Below are 17136 nucleotides of genomic sequence, written 5' to 3' on the forward strand. Positions count from 1 at the left end.
AATGTTCCTCTAGCCAGCGACTAGACTTCAACTCGAAGTCTACTTTCGGGAGGTTTAGCACTGAGTGCAAACACCACTTCCACTGAGCTACACGTTGTTACAACAGTTATTCAATTTAAAGAATTCTTGCATTGGATTTGTTCAGCAGAGTAGGATCTGCATAAAGTAAGGAGATAAGTTTATCTCTGATATCAGGTTTAATGGCACTTTCTTGCACGATGTCATCCATATAGATGATAAGAATGGATATAATGTGCACCCTTGTCTCAAAACTTCATCTTACTTCCTTCCTGTACCTCTCTAATTGCTGACTTACAACTAAAATATATCTGTTGATTGATTGATACAATGCCCACTTTACATCACTCAATCGTAGTCTTTTCAGAAGTATTTCTCTTGGTACCTTGTCACATGCTTTTTTAGATGTACAAAACTTACGTACAAATTCTTATATTCCCATGATTTTTCAACAATTTGTCATACTAGAACACAGTAGAAAAATTCTAAATTTCACAATCATTTTTATTTTCCTTTCTATAAATGGCAACTAAGGCCTGTGCAGCCCTGTGGAAGGGGTATTTGCATCCCCCATAGTGCTAGTTTGCCCAAAGAAAGTCATTATTAGTTCGAATCCAGTCGCCAACTAGAGGAATTTTTCTAAGCGTTTCTTCGAACCATTTCTGAGTTAGTCTAGGACATAGGCAAGATTTTTCTCGAAGAAACTCAAGAAAAGTGATTGTAAAACCCACACTATTTCAGACAAATACTGCGTTAGGGTTAGAAACCACGAGATAGCAATACTTCTCTATTTATTTCGAAACGAATCACAGAATTTGAGAATACAATCATCAGTATTGGAGTTGCCTTTCTTCATCGGATGCTGTTTATAATTAATGTCTTAGATAGCTATCTATGATTGGCTAGTGGTGGAGATTGAACTGTCCCTCTTCAGTTTCCAAAAGATAGGGTAAAATGGCCTTGCCTACTCCCTATAGAGAATAAAAAGCATTAGTAAATGCTAATGGGAACTGTAGTCAGGGCCTGTGCCTTAGAGTAATGATGAAATGGAAACTATGGCATATTTCCTCCGATCATGCAGCTAAGCTAATGTAAAACGTTTATACCACCATATTTAAGCATTTCTGATCAAATATTGTACTTGAGCTGCATTTCTTTATTTCAGGTTTCTAATAGTATGGCAAATATCTTGGCTCTAAGCATATAGAGTCAAACCCACACCCCTCAAAAGTATTTTTATTAAAATTTTATTCTAATACAATGGAACCAGAATCCCCTTACTGCAAGTCAGTATCCTCTGCATCATTGCCAGAATTCAGTGTTGTCTTCACAATTTTAGAAACTGTGTTCTCTGAATTTGGGTTTCCTATACACCATCATACCCAGATCTGTTATTTCCTCCACATCTTCAATATATCCCCACCAAGTGTATACTCTAAAATCTCATCTTCACACTTTCCAAATTTTAAAATCTTACAATTTACAATATTGAACTGGCACCTTCACTCCTGTGAACTTCACGCCACCATTCACACAGTCTATTAAGTGCTCTTGTAAAGCTACATCAGCTCTACTTTTTCATAGTTCTTCCCAACAAAACTGAATATCCTCATTTAAAGCTTCCCCGATATTATTAACATGGAGATTAAAAGCAATGGGCCGAAACAGACATGTGAGGTACACCACTAGTGACTTTCCTCTTCTGAGATATTGTTTTACCATACACAAACTGCTGATACCTATCAGACAGCCAATCTCTAATCCCCTCCATTCTAGTTTAACTATCAACTTACCATATCTATCAAAAGCCTTTGCAAAATCTATGTCCATCTTTCTTGTCCGATAAACTTATCTTATTGCAATAAGCAAGCAGATTACTTAAACATGACCTTCCTTTAGCAAATCCATGCTGTCCACCAAAGAAAATGCTACTCTTGTCAACTTAATTCTGGATCTCACTAACCTCTTCAACACTTGAACCACAACACCTGACACTCACAGACTGGCCTATGATCTGATGCTTGATTTCTGTCACTAATAAAAGGTGAACATAGCGAATCCTGCACAAAGTTTGTATCTTAAGTAATGTAATACTAAGGCAACTCTGATGCCAAAGGCTGTGTTTTCTTATAAGTTCTCATCAGCTTCAAAATATTTAACTAGAAAGGAATAAGTGATTTTGTAGCATTATTACATGATTATATTAATTTTGATTACAAACTGGATCAATATATGTCAAGATTCATTTATTATAATTAAATAAATGCATTTTGAATTAGTGCTACTCTGAATATTTTAAGAGAAAAGTCCACTTATGTGCCATTTCAGCTACCCTGCATTTTATACCAGCAAAACTCACCTGGGAATGTACTTGCATTCATTCATTATGATATTTATGTATTCCTACTCCATAATCAATGCATATACATAAACATGATTGAATCTTATTTTATTACTAAGAATTATTGCTAAATTAACATTTTCCACAACAGTAAGATTACAAAACTTGTTCTGCTATTATAACAGATCAAAATAAAAATATTGCTAGTAATAAGTAATAAGTAAATCGCAATTCTTGAAGTAAATAATTTGTTCCAGCTGATTTACTGAAGGGCACAGGCTAAAACTACCCTATTTAAATATAGAATGCCACCTTCTCCAGTTATATTGTCTCGATATTTGTTCAGTAATGTGTATAAATATAAATCCCTTTTATACATGCTTCTGATGATTAACAAATAATTTAAAAGTTGGTATTGTAAATGTTTTTAGATTATGTCATGTTTATCAAAACTCAAACATAACTGAGAACTAGGTCATTCGTCATGAAAATCCTTAACACACGACCTTAGCTATTTTAAGCAGTTATGCTCATAATTGAGGATTTTGGATGCAGTTTGTTTTTCGAATGGCGACTCATGGATGTGAGACTTGGAACCTAAAGTAGTTTGAGATGCTTTTCAGATGTGGTGTTACAGAAGGCTGTTGAGGATCTTATATACTGAAAGGCATACAAATGAATGGGTTCTAGAAAAGATCAGTAGAACTTTAAGACTCTTAAAGATAGTGACAGAAGAAAGTTAAAATATTTTGAACACACGGAAAGGATGGAAGGAAGACTTCTCAGAACAGTAATAGAAGGTAAAGTTCCTGGAAAAAGAAGAAGGGGTAGACTGTCAATGAGATGGATGGATGCATGTGTGGAGAGACTGGTCTTCAGAGAGTTGAAGCCTCCAGAAAACCATGCAACAGGACTACATAGCGAGGCCTGGTGTGGCACATCACTGAGCATTGGAGTGACCATACAGCATCTGTGGATGCCCAATGAACATATAGATGCTCATAATTAGTTAAATATATATATATATTTTTAAATGAAATTAATGAACTTGGTCACTTTTATTATCAGTTACTGACAATAAATTAGTTCACCATGATCATAATTATATCCAGTTGTCTACTACCTTTTCAGGCACAAAAGATAGACTGGAAACAAAAATGTGATCATGTCATCCATATCCAAAATTGGCAAGGGTGGAGACAAAGCAAACTGATAATAAAATGCATACAGATATAAAAAATACAAGAATCTTAGATCTGTTAAAATATTCTATTAAAAAAAAAATCATCAAAATTTAGATTTGTAGCAATTACTTATTGTGTTATAAATAATACACATATCAATGGAACGTTTAGGGAATGTATATTTGTGATGATTCTGGTGGATTCCTAAGATGACACACCAATTTATAATTAACAATAATACTGATCATCAATCCTTTTTCCTTTTTTTTTGTATTGGTTCAACTTCATACAAGAAGTTTACTTGCAAATTCAAGCTGACAATGCAGGTGAAATTAGAAACAGAAGTGACAATTCAATGACTAGATGATTCACGTATCATACTATATACAAATTGATGTCTAACATTTCTGTGATTTCGCAAATGTTCAATTTGACTTCTGGTATGGAGACCATATTTGTTAATGGGAATTAAATTTATCAAACTGAAAAAAGTTTCATGAGTCATTGAACTTACACCATCAGGGTATATGACTTGTATAAACAAAAAAAAAAAACTAAAAACTACTCAAACCAATTACACATGACAGACTGCTTAATAACCAACAGTCATACACATAACAAAAACAAGAAACGCACTGGATTAAATAATGTGCAAATATTTGGACAAGAAATTATTTTACAAGAAAATTTAAAGAAACCTCAGAAATGCTCAGTATCCCTACACAGTGCCAAGGTTTAATCCTACATTGAGGTTGGTTTGAATGAGCAGATTAAAATTAATTATACATGATTCTTAAGTTGTTGTATTTCCTTTTACAATTACAGTAATTAATCTCTACATATATTTGTTAAATTTCTAAAAACTAACCCTGAGTGTGTAAATTCACAACCTCTAAAGCATTTATTTCATGTTTTATATATATTATTATGAGTTTTTTCATTTGCAACAGCATATATATATTCGATGTAATATGCTGATTCTCTCTATAACTAATTTTCAAGAACCAAAGAAACAATTTTATTATAGTATAAAGTTTACTATTAATTTTCTTTAATACACTGGTGTCCAAAACCTAAGGACAAACACTATTTCTGAAGATTATAACCACAAATTCAGACAAATCAGCTTGTAGCAATTTATATAACTAACAATTTTGAGTAGAATGTAGGTACACCTCAAAATTTTTTTAGAAAGGCTGCACTAAACGAACTGTGTTGGAATAAAATTGCAAACTTGGATGTCTTGTAATGTCTCATCAAATCATCATCTACATGATTTCATGCAGGGAAGATTTCCTGAAGAAGGCTGCAGAATTACTGATTGCCAGAGAGTTTGGAACCTCACATAGCATTGTATCCAGGCTCTAGGCAGCATTTCAAACCAATGGGATGTATTCCAGACATTTGCTAAAGAAGTCGCTCTCGCTCTACCAAGGAACATGAAGACAGATTTTTGGTTATAACAGCAAAACATAATCGACGCACTATAGCAGATCAGCTTACAAGTCGACTCCATTCAAGAACATGTACGTAGATATTTCGACAAACTGTGGCAAGATGTCTGCAACAATTAGGCATATACACCTGAAGGCATGTAATCTGCATCCCTTTGTCCACAGCTCATCGTAGAGCATGTTTTCGGTGGTGTTGTAGCCATAAAAATTGGACAAGACACCAATGGACTAATGTACTCTTCACAGATGAGAGTCTTTTTAGTTTTTCTTCTGATTCTAGACAACACTTTATCTGGTGTGAAAGTAGTACTGCTTACCATCACGAGAATGTTTTTGAAAGGAATAGATACAGCAGTGTTGGGGTCATTGTGTGGAGAGGCATTATGCTTAATGGACGCACCAAGGTACAAGTGCTAAAAAGGGATATGACTGGTGAATGATATTGCAATGAAGTTCTTCACTGTCATGCTCCATTGTTCCATGGTGCTGTAGGAAAAGAATTCATTTTTATGGATGACAATGCCATACCACATTGTACATGAGAAGTGGAGATACTTTTGGAGACCAAGGATATTAATTGAATCAAGTGGCTTGCATGCGCCCCAGATCTCCATCCCATAGAACACATTTGGAACACAATAGGGAATGCATTATTGCTCAAAGTTCCCCTCCAGAAAACAAACAAGGCCTTATCCTTGCTCTGAAGGTGTAGGCCAGTTTGCCTAAAGAACTCCTGAATAACTTGGTGCTAAGCATGGAATGCGCAGTTGTGAGAGCTGCATTGCAGTTCAGGATGGACATATTCCATACTGAAATGTCTCTCTACATAGTTTTCTGTATACATTAATTCCTTAACTATGTCCTTAGGAAATTAATGTATACAGAAAACTGTAGCGTATTGCCAAAAAGGTATTGCAATTTAATTGGTACGAAATTTATAACACATTTTTTGTGTAATATAATTTATTAATGTAAGTTGGCAATAAATTTATATCCATGTTTGCAAGGGCATGGCAGTAGTGTCCGGCACCTGTGTGAAAAACTTTACTTGATACCCCTATACCCAGTAGCATGCCAGTAGTGTCCAGCACCTGTGTGCAAAACTTTAGTTGGCGCCCCTACATCTCCCCCCCCTCCAATAAAAAAATCACTTTAAAAAAACGTTTTTTTTTTAAGTAGTTCCTCCTCTTTGGCACCTGTGTGCATTGCACACATTGCACATATGGCCGGCACACCCCTACGTTTGGCTGGAGTCATGAAAATGTTTTCATATACAGGTAAAAATGTAGTTCATCCTTAGTTTTGGACAACAGTATATATTGGTATTGTGGTCGTCTGTGATAGTAAATGAGTTTGATATATTCACTATATGTTGTCATAAATCTTTTTCAGTGGATTTATGGCATTTATGCTATCTGATCAAAATTATCCGAACATCCCTTCATAACAGTGGATATGGCTATATACATCAGAACCATGGCTCATGCAGGTAATAAAGGAAGCACATGGTCTTGCAACATTCATAGATAAACATTAACAGTAAAATGGGCCATACTGAAGTAACTTTCAACATGTCCCTGATTAACCATAACAGATATTACTGGAGTAACAACTGTGACCTGATAGGCCACATAAAATCACATAGTAGGATCGCAAAGTGCTTAAGTGTGTGGTGTAAAAAAAAAAAAAAAAAAGATGCCTGTCCTTGCTTAAATCACTCAATGCCAACACCATAACTGTTTGTCGGTAGCTGAAAAAACATGGATTCACTGCTGCACACAAGCCTAACATCAACAAGGACAGTGCTGTCGATTGGTGTAAAGCTTGTTGCCATTAGACTCTGGAAGAGTGGAAACATGTTCTCTAGAGTGCTGAATCACGCTTCATCATCTGGTAGTTCAATGGATGAGTGTGGGGTTTGGCAGATGCCAGGAGAATGCTATGTGCCTGAATGTGTTGTGCCAACCATGAAGTCAGGTGGAGGAGGCATCATGGTTTGGAACTGTTTTTCATAGTTCGAGAGGGGCACTCTAGTTCCAGTGATGATCTTAATGCTGTGGCCTGTAATGACATCAGTGAAAGCCCTTTTCTGTATCAACACAACAATATCCCTGTCTGCAAAGTAAGGTTTGATAGCTTGATTAGATGGATGTTGAACTACTTCACTGCCCCACACAGAATCCTGATCCCAAACCCCATCAAACACCTATGGAATGAACTGGAATGCTGATTACAAGTCAGGCTAAATCACCTGAAACAATGACCAACCTCACTAATGTTTTCTGGAAAAATGGAAGGAATCACTGCTGCAACTTACCAAAATATTGTGGAAAGCCTTCCCAGGGAGATTTGGGATGAGTAGGCATCCAGATAGTTTTGATCAGATAGTGTGAAGGAATGATATACACTTAAAAAAAATACAATTATGCATATAGCTCTAAGATAATTCTAGACTCCATCCTCCTTGACCATCCAAATGAAGAATTACAGTGTGGTATTTTCGAAGACTAGAGCGATGGCCTATGCTGACTAAAGTAATTCCTAAAATTTGGCAATGCCGATAAAGCTTTTCTTCCATATCTTGTCCAATTGTACTTGTAGCTTCATCAAGAAAAGCCAGCAGTGGACGATGATAGAAAAGTCTCAAAAAAGCTAGTCTCTGTGCTTCTCCTGGAGAAAGTACATCATACCAATTCCACTCCACATGTGAATCTAATCCATGTGTTTTTTCTAAAAGATGGCTCAAATGTGCAAAATGTAGAGCACTGAAATTAAAAAAAAAAAAATTAAAAATATATAAAGTTTTGTGCAAAAAGAGTATTAATTCTTATCTCATATTAAAATAACTAGTTCACACTAGCTTGCCAGACTTGCTACTTAAAAACATGCATCCATGCTTTTTACATGGAAAAATGGTCAGGGTTGATAAGTCATCAGTGTTTATTGACAAATGGTGCACGAAAGTTTTATAAATTATGAGTGAATGATAAATACTCTATTTTAAAATTACTATATTTTGTCTATTTCTCGTCTAAATTTTAATGAAACAAAATTACTTCATTAACTATTTGAAACAGCATATGATCACCATAGTGAACGTTTTAAAGAAGTTGTAAGTCATGATCAATTTTGTTTTACACTTATACATTTTTTTAATAATAAAAATTTATAACAATAAAGGAATGTTTCTTCACTAAAAAAGAAACAATTCCATTTCCGATTGAGTCCATAAACTCTTGAGGAAAAGATAGAGCCTCATATTTCAGAGTTTCACAGCACAGTAATTACACGATAATTGGTATCTGCACATAATACATGAAATTTTGAATATATAGGTCTCAACAAAAATTTTTGTCATCTTTTTATTTTGCATCAGTGTTATTTCTGTAAACTGGGTGATCTTTATAGCAGGCATTCTCAATATTTATTATGGACTACTTGTATTGTAGAAATTTAAATAATATTGAACTTCAAATCATGAACTTACATGGGGACTGCCAATAATGTACTTTATTTATTATTATCATTTTTCCCTTTCTTCTTCTTATTATGTGATACCTCTGGGGAGTTCAAAGACTCATCAAGGGAGGGCACCTACTCTACAACTCTGTCTCCACCACTCAATTCACCAACTACAATGAACTGCAATTACACCAACAGCATCTACTGCCAACCACTACCACTAGTAGTTCACAGACAATCACAAACATTCATGCCCATGGTGGGATTCAAACCCACAGCCAAAAGGATGTGGGTTTGAATCCCGCCATGGGCATGGATGATACGCTAACCACTCGGCCAACCAGGCTTTATATATCAATGCCATACATGAGGTCCCCACAGCTATAACATAACAGTACTGTGCATGTTAAATGATTAGGAAGAAAGAAGGAACTCTGTTAATGTGATACTTGAAGAGCTGGAGGGAAAGCAGTATGGGAAAGGCTATTTTAAAGAACAGAAGTAGATGAAAGAGGAGACATTTATTCATTAAGTTTGAAGCTGAAATGTGTATGGCTGTTAATGAGCAGCTGCTTGTGTTTTTCCATTTTTAAAAGAAAGTGGATGAATGGTGATGGAGCACCACCCATGAAAATAAAAGAAGAGAGCATCTCAGAGAAAGTGAATGGGGAGAATTTGAGTGAAAGAGGATCTATAAAGCAGAATTCTCTCTTCTAAGTAACATCAAGCATTCTTAGAGAGATTTTAGTGCATCACCCCAAATATGAAAACAGTATTCTAAAATTAGATTGATCTGGGATTTATACTATAAAGTGTTGTCCAGATGAGAAGCTGTGTTTTGAATGAAAGAAGACATCAAGTTTATTTGTAGACTGAAGAGGCCATGGATGTGATGTTGCTGCTATGCCAAGAAAAGCTAGATATGAAAGTCAACTCAAAGAGAGAAAGATGATCTTCACTAAAAATTAGAATATTATCAAAAACATGAGGAAGTAAAGTCCAGTAGAGAAAGGTAAGTTTCTTCTTCTGAGATGAAAGACAGGACTGTGTTTTGGTAGCATTAAATTCACTACATCTTATTCTCATCCAACTGGAGAATGGTTAAGAGATCAGTGTTTAAGATACTGGTTATGGAAGATCTTGAAACTTAATTCGCTTGAGCAACAAAGTCTGTGGAATGAAGAACACAGCTGTATTGTCATTAACAAAATTATGGGAAAAATTTGAGATTAGTGAGAGGATGTCATTAATCAATTAATGTAGAGATGATTTGATAACCAAATTAACTTCAGAGAACTGAAGTTAATTTGGTTATCAACAGAGAAATCTAATAAGAGGAAAACTTCCACCATAACATGCAATGAACAATCAGAAAGGAAACTGGCAAAATTACAAAAGGCAGAAACAGACATACAATGATAGCCTGGAAGAAAACTATGTAAAATGTAAAAGTAAAGAGTGATCACAAGTTTCTCTAAACTTTTCTTTGACTTGTGTCCAAAGGTGAATAAAGTTGGCTAAGAGATCTGTTATGGAACAAGAATGGTGAAATCCATACTGGTGATTGTGTTATTAATTGGTGGGTCTCCAGGTAGGTGGTTGTTAATGACTTTCATTATTTTCAAGAGGGATGAACTGAAGGCAATGGGATAATGGCTAGGATAGGCTGGATAAAGAATTGCTTCCATGCTGGTAAACAACAGATGAGTAGGACAGCTTGTATAGATATAGTACAGGATGGGTGTTAATCGTGTAGCAGAAAATTTTTGCACCACTGGAGGTGTTTTATTCTTTTGTTATAATGTATTAATCTGGTCATGGATTAAGCCAGTTAACATTAATATCATCTCCTTTTAATTAAACACAGGGTTCTTTGCCCATGTCTATGTATTTGGTGCTTCACTATGACACACTTAAAACTTAATGTTAAGTTTTTAGCATCTTGTTATTATAGTGTATATATATATATTATATACACACGCACACAAATTATATATTCTTCTTCTTCAAGTGTCATCTCCTAGAAGGAGGTTGGCAACCATGTCACGGAACCTTTTTCTTTCTTTGGCTGCTCTGGAACATTTTTGGTAATTCAAGCCAGTCCAGTCCTCAATGTCTTCGAACCACATTCTTCTGGGTCTACCTCTCCTTCTTTTTCCATCCAATTTCCCTTCTAATATTAATTTCTGAATGCCTTCTTGTCTGGTTAGATGTCCAAAATATTTAAGTTTTCGCTCTTTAATTATTTTAATTAATGTTCTTTTCATTTTTGCTTTCTTTAAAACATCTTCGTTTTTCATTTTCTCTGTCCACGGTATTTTCAACATTCTTCTGATGGTCCACATTTCGAAAGCTTCTAATTTTTTCTCTGCTTCTTTATTTAGAGTCCAAGTTTCACTGTTGTAGAGAAGGCTTGACCAGATATAGCATTTTATTAATCTTTTTCTTGTGTCTATATTAATGTCTCTGGATGTTAGAACAGTTTTCATATCAGCAAAGGCTTTTCTTGCTATCTGTATTCTTTTTATTTCTTTAAGGGAATTTCCTCTGTCTGTAAACATTTGTTCCAAATATATAAAAGACTAAACCTGTTCAGTTTTCTTTTTGTTAACAGTTATGTTCAGTTTCTTATTTATTGGTTCTTTTGATATAATCATGCACTTTGTTTTCTTTAGGTTAATAATTAGTCCCATGTCTAAGCTTCTGTTGTAAATTTCTGTGATTAAGTTTTGAAGATCATCTTCAGATTCAGCTATAAGAACTGTGTCATCTGCATACCTGAAGTTGTTGAAGTTCCTACCTCCGACTTTTACACCCTTCAGTTCTGAAATATTTTTAAAAACTTGCTCACTATATATATGGTACAGTAAGGGTGATAAGACACATCTTTGCCTTACTCCTTTTGTGATTTCAAAGTTGCCAGAATATGTATTTTTATATCTTATTGAGGCCATTTGATTCCAGTATATATTTGCAATTATACGTAGATCTTTTCCTTTTAACCCATTATTCTGTAGGATATGTATTAATTTCTTGTGATCTATTGAATCAAATGCTTTGGTGTAATCAATAAAACAAAGATAATGCTTTTCTGGTTGTCAAGGCTTCTTTCACATAATGTTTTCAAATTGAAGATTCCTTCTCTTGTACCTTTGTCTTTTTGAAAACCTGATTGAGTGTCTTCTACTTCTACTGACAAAGTGCCTTTTATTCTTTCTAGGATTATTCTCAGTAGTAATTTTGTAACATGGCTTTTTAAACTTATTAGTCTACAGGGTGTTCAGGATAAATTTGACATATTTATAATTAATTATATTTTTCCGTAAGTTACATGTATTAACACACACTTCTCTTCATTTAAAAGTTTGGACCCTTCTTCATTCATATACAAGATGTCAGAAAGGATGGATAGCTGGAACCCACCTGAATCATGGAAGAGAATAACTTGTATCATGATGATTCGTGCCCGCCATCAAAATAAGGATATTACGACTGCTGCCCAATGCTCCCTGAATACAGTAAAAACAATCAGGCATGAACTAGAGACTTGCAATGGTGACTACGAGGATGTAGCAAGAAGAAAGATCCCTAGCAGACGATCTGATTGCGTTCGTACAGCAGAATTCCTCGCAAATCTGCAGGAACAGGTGTTGAAGAACCCTGGCATTGGAATTCGGGCTTTGTTCGTGGAGTTGCTAACTGTAGTCAAGCCCTGGATAACAAGGGTAGCCAATGGTAGGCCGTATGTATGGCAGCAGGATTCGGCCCCTTGCCACACCTCTGGGAAAAGTCAAAAATGGTTGTCTGAAAATTTCTACGACTTCACCAGTCCAAATGTTTGGCCTCCAAACTCCCCAGACCTTAACCCCATGGATTATTTTGTATGGGGCGCAGTTGAAAAAGACACCAATCGCACTTCCAGTAATACAAAAGCCCAGTTAATGGATAAAATTAAAACAGTTTTTGCGGCCCTTCCCAGGGAGACTGTAGCATCAGCTTGTTCGAGGTTCCGAAGCAGAATTGAAGCTGTGATCGATGCTAATGGTGGTTATTTTGAGTAAATCTTGTTGATAGTATTGTAATTAACTCTGCCTGTAATGTTTTTTTGTCAATTCATTAAATTTAATAGATACAAAGAAGATTTTCTTTTTCCTTACGAAACTGTCAAATTTATCCCGAACACCCTGTATATTCTGTACATTCAAAAGTTCTTGGAATTTTGGGAATAGTGACAAAGATGGATTTCCTTAGATCATCATAGATGTTATTAAGAATAAGCTTTAGGTCATTAAGTGTGTTTTCATTTACTTTCTTTAATAATTCAATAGGGATCTGATCAGGGCCTGGCGTTTTATCTGTTTTCATTTGGCTTAGAGCATATTCTATTTCTTCATATGTAATTGGTTCACCATCTATATTTTGTATATCTGGTGAGTCTGTGCGATCAGAGTCAAACAGTTCTTTTCCATATTCTTTCCATCTTTTTATGATATCTTGTGTCTCTAGTAGCATTTTTCCATTTTGATCTTTTATACAAGGATTATGGTTGAAATTTTTCTTTTTATTTGTCAGGGCTTGGATTGATTTATGCATTTCTTTACTATTATGTTTCTTGTCCAATTCCTCTATTTCTTTACATTTTGCATTTAGCCGCTTGTCTTTAGCCTTCCTGCATTCATTTTTTATAATTTTACTGAGTATTCTATACTGTTGTGTACTTTTCTTTTTTCGTCTTTCATTCATAAGTTCTAGTATTGATTCAGTCATCCAGAGTTTTTTCTTATTGTATTTAATTTTTGGGATAACCTCGTTAGCTGTCTTATATATTGCACTTCTAAAATTTGACCACCTGTTTTCAATTTCCTCTGTGTTACAAAATATATTGTCTTTAGATTTTATATCCTACATGATCTAATTTCTTCCTAATTTCTGAGTTAAACACCATTATGTTGTCAGGTATATTCAGAGCTGTGAAGTCAAGTCTTTCAGTATGATTGTTTTTAGAAATGTTGTTTAGTTTAATTTTTAAAGTGGACACAACAGGGTTAGGGTCTGAACCTATATCAGCACCTGGGTATGTTTTTATGTTGGTTATATTATTTTTGTATCTATTATTTATCATTATGAAATCTATTTGGTTTCTTATACAGCTTTCTTATACAAATACAGTTATCCAAGTATACAGTCTGCGCTTTGGATGTTGAAAGAAAGTATTCATTATGCGCAAGTTGTTTTGAATGCAGAATTGTATCAATCTCTCACCTCTTTCATTTCTGTCACCTAGTCCAAATTTTCCAACAACTGGAATTTCTTCCCCTTCTCCAACTTTTGCATTCAAGTCACCCATCACTATGAGTATCTCATTTGATTTTACATATTCTATAGATTTTTGTTAGTTATTATAAAAATCTTCTATTTCTTCATCATTGTGATTCATCGTAGGGGCATAAACCTGGATAATTATGATGTTAAAAAGCTTTGCGGCTAATTTAATAAGTATTATTCTTTCGTTTATGGGCCACAGCCCCATTACACATTTAAAGATGTCTTTCTTAATCATGAAACCCACTCCATATTCATGCTTCTCTCCACCAGAATATACAAATGTAAATCCATCTTTCTCTAGTTTTCCCATGTTAGGCCATCTTGTTTCACTAATTCCCATCACATTAACTTTAAGTCTTTTTATTTCCTGTATAAGGTTGTCAAAATTCCCTAGTTTATATAATGTTCTCACATTACAAGTTCCAATTTTCAAGACTCTGTTTCTTGTTTTCAAATGAGGAATATCAGATACCAACCTTCCTTTCAGATTTAAGTTGACATCATCATAGAGTGCACTTGCAGCGCTCGTTTTAAGTGCACTCTATGATGATTTATATGAAACAAAGATTCCCTTTTACTCATTCATTAATAAACATGCATTAAAATTATTGTCAGAGCTTAAAAAAGACTCATCTTTGTCTGTAATGAGTGAGAATTTCTAGTTCACATGTAAAAAAAAAAAAAAACAGAAGAGCAGTTCAGTTTAATTGTCAATTTTTTAGGAGGCATGCTGGCCCTTATGAATGCCTCTTTTATTGATTATCGCTAATTTTGTCAAAGTGGAATGAAAATAAGAGGATAGAATGTGCGCACTTCATTTTATCTTTGGAGAGCACCCAGTTTACCTAAGTAACCACCTAATCATGATATGGAAACCTACAATAAATGCATAGCAGACAGTGGTAATTGGCATATTACTCCCAATGATGAAATATGCAGAATTTGAAACATTAATAGTGGTTATTAATGGAAACATGAAATAAGTATCATGGTTTTTTATTTTTTCAAATTATATAATTTCTTTATACTGATTCTAAAAATATAACCTAAATATTATTTGATTGTTTTCTGAGCTGCTCCTGCATTATATAACATTCACTGGCAATGTCTATCTAACAATGTTTCTGAGCCAAAAAAAACCTACTAATGTAATTAATGTATGAAGACAAATTTAAGGGTTTTATTTTGAGAGTGTTTATGATTTCAAATATTTTTACCTTCAATGTTTGTTCATAATGGCAGAGAAGAAACTAGCTCTTTTTACATAAAAGTGAATTAAGACATACTGTAAATATTAGAACTGAAAATGTGTGTGAAAAATGATCATGTATTAGTAATAAATAATGATAAATGATCAAGTATCACTAATAAAATATTAGTTTTTTTTCCCTCCATGTTTCACAGACTAATAAATACACTAATACATAAGTAGTCATATTTTGCTTCCACACTATAGTTACCCAGGGTAAAAATAACTCATAGCATTAACAAAAGCTTATAAATTGATCAAGTCTATAACTGAACACACAATTATGATATACAGTAATACCTTGCATTGTGACACTTTGCTCTCATTATCCACTCATATGTCGCTTTTCAATTATGATCAATTTATATGATGCTGAATTCACTCATACGATAGTTTTAGCAACATGATGCTCTCATAAATCAACCAACGTGCAGTTCTTGTGAACTGTTTGTTTGCAATGTCGTTGCTTGCTACATCTCTTTGTATTTTGCTGTGAATTATAAGCTGCTTATTATTTTATTGTTGCTAATAATGGTAGACAAAATTCAAAGTAAGGGTACTGTTAATTCCAGTGAAAAGAAGATGCATGAACCTAGTACATTAGATACAAAGGTTTTTAGTGACGATGATGTATTACACACTGAGATAGGCACAGGCTAAACTTACCTTGCACTGCTGTTATTACAAACAAAGATAAAGTTCTCAGTGAAGTGAAAAATGCTACAGAAGTTAATGAAAATGAAATGGAAAAACTTTTAATATAAGTTATAATTTTTTAAATAAATATCTCTGCATGCTATTTTACTTTTAGTTTGGTTTGAAGTATAATCTGAGCTGTTTTCTAGAGATGGGACTGTGAGTATAAGATACCAAAATTGTGAGATAAGGGACAAAGGAAGACTCAGTGGGATCAACAGAGTTAAATTACTGGAATGATGGGATAAGTGATTGTGGGAAGGAAAGGGGAACGGGGAAAGCTACATGTTTATATACCAATGCAAGGAGTATTAGGAATAAATCATTGGTGTCAGTGAAACATATTGTAGTTAACAGAGGATGACATGCTTATGGAAATAGAATGTGATGGCTATAGCATTTTTCAAAAAGACAGAAAAGATATAAAAGGAGGCGGGGTATTACTGATGATTTCAGAATAGTTATACCTTCTCAATGTGGAACATGAAGAAAGCAATAATGATAGTGACTTTGAGGCCATTTGGTGTGAAGTTGAGGTTAGCACAAATTTTAGATATTTAGTGGGATGTTGCTACAGGCCAGGGAATGTAGAGGAAGAAGATTCTGAAATGTACAGACATTTCTAGAAGCAGAAAATATATGTGAGTAAGGAGATAGAGTTACTTGAGCTGTTCAGGGATAATTATCTTATGCAGCATGTAGTTGAGGCAACATGCAGGACTCAAGTGTTAGATTTAATGATATCTCATATGGTAATGATAGAGCAACTTCTCATATCATGTGGTTTGATGTGGGAAGTGGCGAGCCAGGTACAAGCTTCAAGGAACAAGTGAGGAATTACAAAGCAGGGGACTACAATAAAGTAAGGAAACAGACTGGTGATGTGCATTGGCTTGATCAGTTGAAAGGAAGAGAAATCAGTAGTGCCTGGGATTTGGTCTGGAATAAATTTTTGAGAACAATGTTAGATTGTACTCCTAAGGTTCAGAGGATAAATAAACTAGGAATGAAATGGATGAATCATGGAATTATGCAGTAACTTCTGAGAAAGAGGATGTTATAGAGGAGGTATAAAGAACAAGGTACTCATCACCAGCATGAGAAGTATAAGGCGCAAGCTAGAAAAGAGACAAGAGTAATAAGGAAAGAGAAATTGGCATATGAAAAGAGATTGGCTGAAGCAGCAAAGCCCTAGAGAATTTTGTTATGTTGCTAGCAGAAGAAAGAGTGAATATGGAAGGCTGACTTTAGTTGCAGTAAATGGAACAAGAGTCACATCTGCTGAAGATATGGTGGAAATGTTTAATGAGTATTTTATTATTGTATTTCATGTAGGGGGGGGACTAAGAGTAGTGTTGAACAGCAATATGAAGAGGACAGACAACTGATAGTATAAGAACGGGAAGT

At 34.5% G+C, this 17136-nt stretch overlaps 1 protein-coding gene across 1 annotated transcript in view; it reads right to left on the reverse strand.

The window, feature by feature from the left end:
• Positions 1 to 2448: 2448 nt before the first annotated feature.
• Positions 2449 to 17136, reverse strand: part of LOC150105846 (lysosomal cobalamin transporter ABCD4-like) — a 42705-nt gene continuing 28017 nt past the window's right edge. Inside the window, exon 3 of the mRNA XM_090394376.1 lies at positions 2449 to 7762. Coding sequence (XP_090250502.1) covers positions 7435 to 7762 — 328 coding nt within the window. The 3' untranslated portion in view covers positions 2449 to 7434. The remainder of the gene's footprint in view (positions 7763 to 17136) is intronic.

This window comes from Typopeltis vanoorti, chromosome 6 (genome assembly GCF_054136105.1).
Source record: "Typopeltis vanoorti isolate ZY-2024b chromosome 6, IOZ_Tvanoo_1.0, whole genome shotgun sequence".
In the NCBI taxonomy this organism is placed as follows: Eukaryota; Metazoa; Arthropoda; class Arachnida; order Uropygi; family Thelyphonidae; genus Typopeltis; species Typopeltis vanoorti.